The sequence below is a fragment of the Nycticebus coucang genome, chromosome 23, assembly GCF_027406575.1.
Source record: "Nycticebus coucang isolate mNycCou1 chromosome 23, mNycCou1.pri, whole genome shotgun sequence".
Taxonomy (NCBI): Eukaryota; Metazoa; Chordata; class Mammalia; order Primates; family Lorisidae; genus Nycticebus; species Nycticebus coucang.
This window is the reverse complement of record NC_069802.1, coordinates 25,921,847-25,934,582: the sequence shown is the minus strand read 5'-3', so window position 1 is coordinate 25,934,582 and position 12,736 is coordinate 25,921,847. Positions and strand designations below refer to the sequence as shown.

Genomic DNA, 12,736 nt, shown 5'->3' with positions numbered 1-12,736 from the left:
TCTCCCTAATTCCTCTGAGCAATCAGAATCTCTACCACTCACTCCTCCCAGTAACAGTGATTTTCAACCAGTGTGCCAGGAAAGGATCTTCGGTGTGCCTTGAAAATTTTTAAAGATCATTAATTAAATTGTCTTCGAAAGCAGTACAAAGAACAGTAAGTATATACTTTTTTTTTCATCAACATAATTTAAGTGCGCCGTAAAAGTTTGGACCTATAGGTTCAAGTGTGCTGTAGGATTAAAAAATGTTAAAATACTGCAGTAACACAAAGAGTTCTGGAAAATTCAAAGAACTTCTCTTTACATTTTGGGATTCCCTGCTCCTTCCGACTGTAAGGTATCAATAAAACAACCTGAGATCAGGAATAAATCTTACCTGTTTCCTTTTTTCAGGAGGAAGTGATGGATCTCCATCCTACAAAAAAACAGATACTACATTTTATTCTTTTTTAAAAAAAATAGATGTGCTTAGATTCAAGGAAATGAACAACCTATGAACCTAAATTCAGACTCTCCCATCCTGCAACTGGTAATGCACTGAACCAATCTCAAATATATATATATATTTTAAATTAACTCAAGAATGAACCAGAGTTATTTTGGAAAAACCTCTAAGGAGTTAGTTCCAGTTAGGACCAAATCTATATATTTTCTAAAATGATGTGAATAAAAAAAATGGATTTATCAAAATTATTTTTGAGCACGGCCTAAACCGAAATAATACTTCATTTGTTTTGAGTTCCTCTTTTAAGTAGTTAGAACCAGAGAAAAAGCATGGGAACTTAACACACACTCTCTCTCTCTTACTTGAGTTTTCTCTATGGACAGAATGATGCTGGGGAAGATAGGATTTGCTTGAAATAAAAAACTAGTCCCTATGAGATTTTTTGACTTAAAAGGATTCAATTCCTCTCTATTTTATGCCATTTGGGAATACAGATATCTCAGATGAATAAGTTCAGTGCTCACCAAATGAGTACTCTTATCTCTGATGCTGTCCACATATAAGTCAACATTATTTTAACCTGAGGCATCTTTCTATTCTGTTTCTACTCCAGAGGCGCTCAACGATCCTGGCACAGACGGTTAGTGATAGCGTCTGCACTTCAAAAAAGAGGTTGCAACAATGAGGGGAAAAGAAGAAGGAATGCAATATGGCGCTATGCCATTGGTATTCTCCATTTCAATACACTTTGCATCTTTAAAAATATTGCCATATAAAATCCTAGAGAAAATCTAAAAGCCCAAGATGCAGGACACGTTATAAAAATGATGGATGTAGCCATGGATCACTATGCAACTGTTTAAAAGACTGAGTTAAATCTGGGTGCAAGGCTTAGAAAGATGTCCAGAATAAAGTGCCAAGCGAAATAGCGTGTTTTAGAACAACATTTATAAAATGTAGTCCAGTAGAACACTCTCGAATGACGGAAATGCCCTTTCTGCACTGTCTGATGTAGCAGCAACCATGGCAGTGTTCTAAGCGACACCGTCTGATTCAGTAGCCACCAGCCACCAGCAGCAACGGAGCCCAGGAGATGGGACAGGTGAGACTGAGAAACTGAATCTCTTACTTTAATTCTCACTAATTTAAAATTAAATTTAAATAGCCATAGCCAGTGGCCTCTTGGGGTATTAGTGTAGATTTATGATACTCATCTGCTCAACTCCACATACATAAATTAATAGGTAAATAATCACACACCCTGTAGTCCCCCCTTATCTTTTGTTTCAGTTACCTGAGGTCAACACTCGTCCAAATATATTACGTAGAAAATTCCAAAAATAAACAATTCATAAGTGTTTAATCGCATGCTCTCTGAAGAGTGTGATGGAGGCCAGGCGCGGTGGCTCAAGCCTGTAATCCTAGCACTCTGGGAGGCCACGGCGGGTGGATCACCTGAGCTCAGGAGTTCAAGACCAGCCTGAGCAAAAGGGAAACACCATCACTACTAAAAGTAGAAAAACTAGCTGGGGGTTTGTGTTGGGTGCCTATAGTCCCAGCTACTTGGGAGGCTGAGACAAAGGATCACTTGAGTCCAAGAGTTTGAAGTTGCCATGAGCTGTGATACCACAGCATTCTACCCAGGGTGACAGAGTGAGATACCCTGTTTCCCTGAAAATAAGACAGTGTCTTATTTTAAGGTGTGCTCCCAAAGATGCGCTAGGTCTTATTTTCAGGGGACGCCTTATCTTTCCTGTAAGTAGGTCTTATTTTCGGAGGATGTCTTATTTTCGGGGAAGCGGGGTACTATCTAAAAAAAAAAAAGAATGTGATGATATTTCACACCACCTGCTCTGTCCCACCCAAGACATGAATCACCCCTTTGTCCACCACATCCACACTGTCTACACCACCTACCTATTAGTCACTCAGCACCCGGCTCAATTAGCAAATCAAGAAAACATAGTGTTTTCAGGGTTCCCTCCTATCTGTGGCTTCAGGCATGCAGAGGGGATCTGGGAACATGTTCCCTGTGGATAAGGGGGGGCCCCTGAAAACACACATGTGTACTGGCATGTTCACAGGCACCGGGCAGTCTGGAAGCCCATCCTATCTACATATGCGTATAAAAATGTGCACATGACTTTCACTCCTTAAGACGTATTTTGACTTTCTCATTGTTTGGATTTAATTATTTTATTAAGAAACAGCACATGAAAGTCCCCTCTTTATGTCATAACTCAAAGAACAGGAGAGCCTGGATGGAGTGGCACGCACAATCAGCTCCCGGTACTTCTTCTTCAGGGACTGGTGGCGCTCTCGGAGTTGATTGGCCATGAGCTTGTACTGGTCCCTTTCCTGCTGACAGGTGTCCAGCTCCTTGGAGAGAATTAGCAAGGCCTCCTTCTTACTCTCCAGCTTCCGTTTACACACCAGGTACTGAAAAGCAAACCAACCAACCAACTGGTGAGAAACACACACAGGCCTCCAATTACCACACACTATACTTTTTTTTTTTTTGTGGTTTTTGGCCAGGGCTGGGTTTGAACCCGCCACCTCTGGCATATGGGACCGGCGCCCTACTCCTTGAGCCACAGGCACCACCCCACCACACACCACACACTATACTTAACACGCCTGGGGGTTGGGTGTCTTTCTGACTCACAGCTCACACATGCAGGCCCATTGATCAGTAAATGCCCTACATGTCCATAAGGGCTGCTACCATGCCTAACGTTCAGTCCCCTCCCAACAGAACCCAAACCTTGAATGTTCATGAACTTGGCCAAACTGGGATAGATAAAATAATTTAATTGACAATTCAGTTAAAAAGCAGAACGTTTTAAAAAGTTACATAGATGTGTAAGCAGATAGCTAGCTGGATCCCAAGTTTGTTCATAAAGGATTTATATATCTGGATAAGATTATGGAAAATGTTCTTAAAACTTTTACAAGGTGGTAGGCCTAGAAAGATCTTGAATAGAAACTTTATAAAAAATATTGCTAAAAAATCATCTCTTGGTCATCAAAGTATTTATCCACATTTTTACATTTTTCTTCCTGCTTTTCTATGTTTTCTAAATTTTCTAGGATAAACTCACAAAGTTTCTATAAGCAGAAAAATTCCCCAAGAACGTTATTAAAAGTAATTTAATTGAACCATAAATCATTACAATAGCTTGCACCTGCCATGAAACCCAGCAGCCATTTCCTCACTTGCAAATGTGTTCACCAACTTGGCCCTGTGTATAACTTCCGTGGTTGAAATGCAGGTACACATGACCCAGAGGCTAATTTGAGGAGCTAAGTATTTTAGCCCCTTTTTGAATTCTCCCCAAAGGGTTGAGTGCCCCTGGCCAGAACTCCTGCATGAGAGTCGTGAGATTTCTTTGTCCCTCCTTCTCCACACTGCCCAATTCTACCAACCACCTCCCCTAATGCTCACCCACCGCCTTGGACAGTGAGGGCCCAGAGAGGGCTCTTCACTTTTTAGGGATATATCGCATTGTCTGATGTTATTCACATATGTGAAATGTGGCACTAAATACCTTTTGAATTTGCCCCGTAAAAGACCAAATTCGGAGCATTCATGAAAACAATTTATAGTTTCATTATACACTCTGACACCAGTACTTTGTCATTACGGACGCTCACACAAAGCGGAGTGGGAATCGGCGCTCGTACCATCGCAGTCAATGCTTTTTTATGGACAAAAAGCATTACTCATATATAGTGCTTGCTCGGGACTGACTTTGTTAAGTTCAATTTCAAATGAAAGGGGAAAGAAAGAGAGTTTTGTGCATTAGCACAGTTTTTTTTTTTTCTAAAAAAAAAAAAGAAGAAGTAATTGCTTAGCTTCAAAAACAAAGGGGAAAGAAAAGCCATTCTGAGAGGGATTTGAGTTCTGAAAGAGGACACTTCCACCTTGGATGAATTTTATTCCCGGCAGTAATGAGGTTGGAATCCTGCCTTAAAACGTCCTGGATTTTGAGACTTTGACATCGTCTTCACGGAGGCAACGCAGTTCTGTTGCCACAGTGATTTCTCCCAAGTAAAATCCCCAATGAGTAAATATCAGAGGAGAGTAGTTTGAAAACCTGAACTGCTGGGTCCTAAGGGAGGTATTGAGATTTCACGGGAAAAAATACCATTTACACACAATTGAATGGTTCTGCCCTTTTTCCTTTAGTTCTTTTCCCCACGATCAGCAGTCTTGGTTGTCAGCGTTCTGAGTGTCGAGGACCCAGAGACAGCCGCCTTTATCCCTTCGATTTGTCAGATTCAAACTTCAGGCCCTAAAGACTCCTTGTGACTTCTGACTTTGGAAAAAAAAATCCCCATGCCTGGAGACACAGGAATTCAAAGAAGCTAAGCTTAGATGTAATGTCCGGTCTACTGAACGGGACAGGTGAACTGGCAAAATAGGAATTCGTCAATAGGTCAAGTTCCCTGACCTTGAACAGCAGTCTGCTAGGGTTCAAGAGAAAGGCCTGGTCCAAACAGGGCTGTGGAAGTTGTGAATGGCAGGCCTTCTTTGCTTCTGGGCTTAAAGTACTTAAAAGAAAATAGGCACAGAGGCCTCTGCTAAGACCCACTGGCCCAGGATTTGAAAAGCAGATGCTCTCCAGTTCTCAACAATTTTATTTGATGCTATTTATTCTCATCAATAGAACAAATCTCAGGCTGAAGCTGCATGAACAGCGCAAAGTGGAGCTACTCCAGCTGAAGGTGGGACACCTCCCCTGCAGTCCCACCTGCCCTGCTATGACAGTTTTTGGCATCTACGGGAACCCTAGAAAAGACTGATCTCAATCGCCCTGGATGTTTGTTAAAACGAAAATTTGGGGCTCCAACCCAGATGAACTGAATCAGAATCTCTGGGGCCCAGCTTAGGAGTATGTATTCTTATGTACCACGCTGGCATTTTATTCAATTCGTGCTTTAAAAATAGAGACCCTAGAGGCTTCACGCTTCCTGGTGTCTCAAAAGTTAGACCCCAGATAAAATGGTCTAGCAGGGGTTGTCCCACCTTTTTTCTTTCCTGCCCCACGTTGGAAGAATAAGAGTTGTCTCGGGCCATGTGTTAAATACACAAAACCTAATGAAAGCTGATGAGCAAAAGAAAAGTTCCATGCATACTTTTCAAGATAGCCAATACCACAGAGAAGCAAAACAGTCCTCAAATAATCTGCATGTGGCCCATGGGCCACAGGTTGGACACACCTGTGGGGGCTAAGAGGCTAGTGATAGCCCACATGTCCAGGGTCAAGGCACGATCTCAGACCCATTCAAGAGGGTATCCATGCCACCTTTTGTAGCACAGAGGGATTCTAAACAGCAAACATGAACTATATTTTACCCTATATAGTCATGACTGCATTAACACATTTCACCCAACACAGATCGATGATATGACAGTGGTCCTGTAAGATTATCCGATGGTATTTTAACTGTACCTTTTCCATGTTTAGATACACAAATACTTGCCATTGTGTTACAAATGTCTCTGGTATTCAGTAAGGTAACGTGCTGTATGGATTTGTAGCCTAGGAACAAAAGGCTACCTAGCATATAGCTAGGCGTGTAGTAGGCTACATCATTCAGGATTGTGCAAATACGTCCTACGATGTTTGCCCAATGATGAAATCACCTAATGACACATTTCTGAGAACATGTCCCCTTGTTAAGTAAGTCATGACTATATGCAAAGTCTTGTTAAAACAACAACAGAAAACTCTAGGAAGCAGGCCAGGGAGGGTGTTGGAGAAAGAATTTTTTTTGTTGGAAAGAATTTTGTTGGAAAGAATTGCTTGGTCTCATTCTGAAACAGTAAGTTCCTTGTAATGGCAGCTGTTAACACGTCTCATTTCCTATCCCTTTGACTGGAAACAAACAACGAAAAATCTGGAAGGAAAGGTAAAGGTCATGAAGATGGGCCTCGTTGGCAGCTATGAACAACCAAATGGAAGGCTGAGGCATTAGAAGGGACCAAAATGAGAACAGAAACCCAGACAATATAAGCGGCGGTGCTTGGGATGTTTAGGCTTCTAGAGGAGGATAAATAATTGCAGAAGGTGGGTCCAGCAATGGGCCCATCATGAACTGTCTGAACCTTGGGAAGGCCATAAAATACCAGGGAGAAAATGAACAAAATAAACATACACTCCCTGGGCCTCAGTTTCCATATTTGAAGATGAGGTTGGTCTCTAACTTGAAGAACCCAGAATTTTACTACCACTGTCCAATATCATAGGGGGTGAAGGGAAAACTTGAGGTGGGGGCCCCAGTCCAGCACATGCAACTCACTCCAACTTGCTTGGTCTGCCTGGTCTAGGAGAGCTGCCTCAAGGATTTCCCAAGATTGTCTGTGATGGGGGCAGTTCAAGAATCTCTAGGGAGCAGGGGCTTGAGGACAGCCACTTGGTGGGACAGGGTGCTGGGGCTGAAGCTGTGTCTGTGAAAGCCTTTCATACTAGAGTGAGGAAAGTTGGACTGTCCTTCCCCAGGGTTTTGGAGTGAGGCAAGTTACAAGTTACCATGTAACTCGCTTTATCCAGTAACATGGGATTGACAAGGACATGAGTTGCTTCCAGAATGAAGGCATTTGAGAGTCAAGGTATGAAATGGAAGCAGGCTTTCTCCTCCCCTGCTGTGACAACAGTGGATGTGTGAGTCACTCTGGAGCTGACCCAAGAGGAACAGAGCATGGAGTGCAGACCACAGCTGACCACTGCCCCGGAGGGCCATTTGGGTCCACAGAGAACTTTGTGTGATCCAGAAATAAATTATCATAATTTCATAATTCTCTTTGTAGAGGTCCTTCACGTCTTTTGTTAGGTATATTCCTAGGTATTTCATTTTCTTTGAAGCTACTGTGAAGGGAAGTATGTCTTTGAGTAGCTTCTCAACTTGGTGTCTAGAAAGGCTACTGATTTGTGGACATTGATTTGATACACTGAGGAGTCTTGTGATTGAGTCTCCAGGGTTCTCTAAGATCTTATCATTGGCAAAGAGTGCGAGTTTGATCTCTTCCGTCCCTTTTGGATGCTCTTTGTACCCTTCTTTAGCCTGACTGCTTTGCATAGACATTCCAGAACTAGGTTGAAAAGTAGTGGCAATAGAGAACATCCTTGTCTGGTTCCAGTTCTAAGTGGAGAGGTTTTCAGTTTTACTCCTCAAATGATGTTTTAGGAGTGCCACGGGACAGGGATTTGGTTTGTTACTGAAGCACAACTCAGCCCATCCTGACTCATAGTCTCTATCAAAGAATTTGAGGTGTGAGTGGGGACAGAGTACGTCTGCCTGTGGTTTATGCTTCTGCTGAGACACCACAATGATGAAGAGTGGGTCATGTGACCACTATTAGCATTACTATTAACAGAAAACACGGTTTCGTGACAGATTCTTTCCATGTATTCTCTCCTCTAATCCCCACAACACCACAATGAGGTGACTGTGTTTGCCATTTACGTTTTGTAAATGAGAAAGTGAAGCTTTAGTGACAGACTTTAGGTTAATATGACACAGGATGGGCAGAGCCAAAATGTGAATCCAGGGCTTTATGGGGCCACGCCCGTGGAACCCCAATTCCTGACAAATTTATCGTTCTTTGCTAAAAAAGTAAAATAAAAATTCAGACTATTCATGGAGTTGGCTACTATGTCCAGTTGGTGATCCTCACAAAAGGAAGCTAAGAAAGAAGCAATTCTGCATTTGGCGAATTTCTGGACGTAGAACAAATGAGTACTAATGGTTTTATTGATTCAACCAACTCTCTTTAAAACTAGTGGACCTGCCTCTTCTTTCCTCAGATACAAAGCCTGAAGGAAGATGGAAGAACATTTTGTAAAACTCCGTAAGTGTCCCTCCTTGTCAGTCTCTGTGAGACAGCCGAGTGGAAGCACTAAGGTTTCCATCCACTTACCAGAACTAGGTCACAACTAAGGGACTCAGAAAGGGACCGCAGGGCGAGTTTCACGTGGATTAGAACAAGAGTTTTCGATAAGCTGGAGTTGGTCTCAATCATTCAGTCAGCAAATATTTCCCAGGTGCCATCTGTGTTTTGGGTTATGGAGCTAAATATTGGTCCCCTAAAGGGATACATGTTCATGTGGGATTTTGAAAAAGAAAAACACCATGTCGGGAAAACCAAATTTTATTTCCTGCCACCTGAAATCCTAAGAGTTCTGAAAACTGAAAATGTTTTCCTATCTCGTTAGAGACCAAGCTGACATGAGGGTATTAACGGTCTTTATCCTGTGGACTGTGACTGTTCATACATCTGATGAAGAAAAACCAATGTGCCTGATCTTCGGCTGCTGCCCGAGGACCTGCTGGCGTGATCCTCATGACACAGAATGCTTGTCACAGTTCTTCTCAGATTCTAAAAACTCGGGCCTCTGAACCTCCTTTGGGGCCCAAGGACTTTAGATATGGAACCTGTCTTTGGTTTGAAAGTGACGCTGGCGAATCTCTACGTAGTCTTGATGTCGTATGTGTGACAAAAAAATCAAACCTTTCTCAAATAGTAATTGCCCAAGACACTAAACATCCACTAGATGTCCACTTCCTCACATAGGCCAAGAAAAACCAAAAGTGCATTAAACGCAGTAAACCTTCAAGCTGTTGAGGCGTACCCACCTCCTCCCAGGGTCTCCTAACTTATTTATCCTTTAGGGCAGTGATTTTCAACCAGTGCGCCAGGAGAGGATCTTAGGTGTGCACAGAAATTTTTAAAGATCATTAATTACATTATTTTCAAAAGAAGTTCAAAGCACAGTATTTTTTTTATTCTTTTTTTTATTAACATAATTTAAGTGTGCGGCAGAAGTTCATCAAATGTGTTGTGAGATAAAAAAGTTGAAAAACACTGCTTTGGGGATCAGGATCGAATGCTGGACTGCGATAAACTTCCCAGACAACCCAGCTGATTTGCTCAGCTGCTGTTAGAACAAAGTTTCTAACTTCCAACATGTTCCTTAATGGTGTTTGGATCAGAACAAGAAGCACAACTCAGCCCATCCTGACTCACAGTCTCAGGTTAGTCTCTTAATGGTTGGAAAACACCATTAAGGAGTCCTAATACATCAGTTGCAACTCTCATTTTCTTTTCTTTAAAGATACAAAATAAAGCAAAAAATACCAGAATGCATCCCAGGCAGTAAGGGATGAATGTTTGCTTAGCTTTGCTTTACTTTTCCTTTCTTTTTCAGAGCTGGGGGTCTCACTATGTTGTCCAGGCTGGACTTGAACGCCTAGGTTCAAGTGATCCTCCTGTCTTGGCCCCCCGAGTGGCTGGGACTAAGAGTGGGTACCACCATGCCCAGCTTGAGGAGATTTTCTTTTTGAATATGTGCATAAAATAAATACACATAGCCCCATGATCACATTAGTGTACACAGCTATGATTTAATAAAAAAAATTAAATAAATAAATAAAATAAATACACATATATGCCTATTTCCATATATTTCTTGGGGATTGACATGATAAAAGTTTGAAAACTACTGTTCTTTAACAAGTCACCATGGATGTCATTCATTTATTTAACACACATTTAGTGACAGGAAGCAGAAGAGACACAGGCAGGGTTGGGGGGCAGAGAAGGAAAGCTTCAGAGGGGACGATGCTTGACATGGGTATCAAGGCACACAAGTAAAATCCATTAGGTAAAGGAGATAATCAGCTCGTTCTTTGAGTACCTGCCCTGGCTACCCCATGGAGGTTACTAGGAGCTTGAAATGAAGCATGTTAAAAGACTTTGTAAATTAAAACACACACACATATTACATTTACAGCATTTAAGGCTAAGAAAACACTTCCACAGACATTCTCAATCATTTGATAGTTAACAATGTGTGACAAGAGGGACGAAAAATGCCTTTCTCACTTTATGGGCACAAGATCTGAGATTCAGAGAGGTGAAGTGCCTTTCCCAGGATCACAAGACTAACACCGTCAGCTCAAACCAGAACTTCCCATCCCTCATTCCAGGCTCCTTGGACTCTTCCATATTGGCACCCAATGAATTATTAGCAGTTCAACATGTTACCTCTCTTGGGTAAAACCACATTTCAATAAGACGCTCCTACAGATACTCTAACTCAGAGCATTTGAACTCGTGGTGTTTCAAGGTCCTGTTTGGAAGTCAGGCAGCCCTCCAGGGCCTTTTAAGTCACACTCACTGCGCAACAGCTAAAGTGCAAGAGGCCACCTATGGATCTGCTGAGAATCAGAATCAGCCAGCTCCATGTTCCCAGGAGTTCTGACTGGTCACACGTACACTGGTGTCTTCACCAGCCTGGGGTACTTTATTTTTCAAGGAGCACTTGCACAGAGAGTTGTGTGAGTTGAGACAGGGGTTGGCTCACTCTGATAACTCCCGTCCCCAGGGATCTGCTCACTGTCATCTCTGCCATCTTCACTTGGAGTGTTATCGCCGGCTAAGACCTCTCCCCAGAACTTGCTGTAACATCCACTGGGGATGCAACGCCTCCACCTGGATGTCTGACAAGCCTCTCACACTGAACACTTGCCATCCCCTGGAGTTGGCTCTTCCCTTAAGATTCCCCCTCTTAGTAGATGGCACAAACCATGTGCCAGCCAAAACCTGGGGGTCCCCCTTGCTTCAGCTCTTTCTCTGCCTGCCCTCATTCAACCTACTGGCAAATCCTTGGGGCTCTACTCTGCCCTCACAGGATGTACTGACTCCCTGTACCTCTCACCCACTGCGTCACTAGCAACCTCATTCAAGCCACCATCACCCCTTAGCCTCCTGTCTCTGCCCTTGCTGTATACAATCTATTTCCCTCATACTAATGGAAAAGATGCTTTTTTTTTTTTTTTTGCAGTTTATCTGGGGCCAGGTTTGAACCCACTACCCTCAGTATATGGAGCGGGTACCCTACTCACTGAGCCACAGGCACCTCTCAGAAAGATGCTTTTTAAACGAAAGCAGATAATGACTTATGGTGGCTCAAAATACCTCTTGGCCTCCCAGCACATTTAGAACAAAATCCAAAGTCCTTCTCTGACCCTTGCTCATGGCCCTCCACCTGTACAGCCCTCCTTGCTAGTTCTTGGTCACGTCCAGCCCATTCTACCACAGGCCCTTTGCATCACTATCTCCTCTGCACTGCTTGCCTTATCCCCTGGCTTCCTCCTCAAGTCTCCTCCTTAGCCCTGTCACCCCTGTCGGCCTCTATCCCAATTCCTGATCCCCTTATCTGGTTGAATTTCCTTTGCAGTAGTTATTACTACTTGACCTTGACTTACATATTTAATTACTGGTTTATTTTCTGCATCTTCCTCTCCAGGACAGCAGGAGCTTTGCTTTATTCATCCCAGGTCCCCAGGGCTGAGAACCATGCATGGGATACAGCTGGTGCTCAGTACAGACACACAGAGGTATGATGAAGCTGTGATGAGACGGCGTATGAAGTTTCCACATTCATTCTCCTTCCATATACGTACAGAGGGTGCCGAAAAAAGTACACATATTTTAAGAAAGGAAAAAACGGTATTAAAATTGTCATAGTCTACATATACCGATAACGTTTATCTTGTATATTGTATGCTGTATCTCTTGTAATTACAGAAGTCAAACATAATTATTACAATTTTAATACTTTTTTTTTTGTGGTTTTTTGGCCGGGGCTGGGTTTGAACCCGCCACCTCCGGCATATGGGACCGGCACCCTACTCCTTGAGCCACAGGCGCCGCCCACAATTTTAATACTTTTTATTTCTTAAATGTGTAGATATTTTTTGGCACCCTGTGTATACACACACACACATACATATTGCTCCTTTTTATCTGCAGGATAAAAAGGATATACTCCAAAATTCCCAGTGAATGCCTGCAGCCACAGATGGTATTGAACCCTACGTATAAGTATGGTAAAGATTAGGCATGCAAGATTAGCAACGATAATAAAATGAACAATTATAATAATTTACTATAATAAAAGTTAAGTGAGGTTGGGTGTGGTGACTCTCGCCTGCAATCCTAGCACTCTGGGAGGCCAAGGTAGGAGGATCACTTGAATTCAGAAGTTTGAGACCAGCCTGAGCAAGAGTGAGACCCCATCTCTACTAAAAATAAAAAAATTAGCCAGGCGTCATGGTGGCACCTATAGTCCCAGCTACTTGGGAGGCTGAGGCAGGAGGACTGCTTGAGCCCATGAGTTTGAAGTTGCTGTGAGCTAAGCTGACACCACAGCACTCTAGCCTGGGCAACAGAGTAAGATTCTGTCTCAAAAAAGAAAAGAAAAGTTATGGGAATGTGTTCTG

The 12,736-nt window shown here is 42.7% G+C and overlaps 1 protein-coding gene across 3 annotated transcripts in view; it reads right to left on the bottom strand.

Moving 5' to 3' along the window:
• Positions 1–12,736, bottom strand: part of CCDC149 (coiled-coil domain containing 149) — a 101,269-nt gene that overhangs the window by 61,802 nt on the left and 26,731 nt on the right. For all 3 annotated transcript variants that reach the window (XM_053577736.1, XM_053577737.1, XM_053577738.1), the window contains exons 2-3: positions 2,723–2,884; positions 377–415 (exon numbers count right to left, since the gene is read on the bottom strand). In XM_053577736.1, coding sequence (XP_053433711.1) covers positions 377–415; positions 2,723–2,884 — 201 coding nt within the window. The remainder of the gene's footprint in view (positions 1–376; positions 416–2,722; positions 2,885–12,736) is intronic.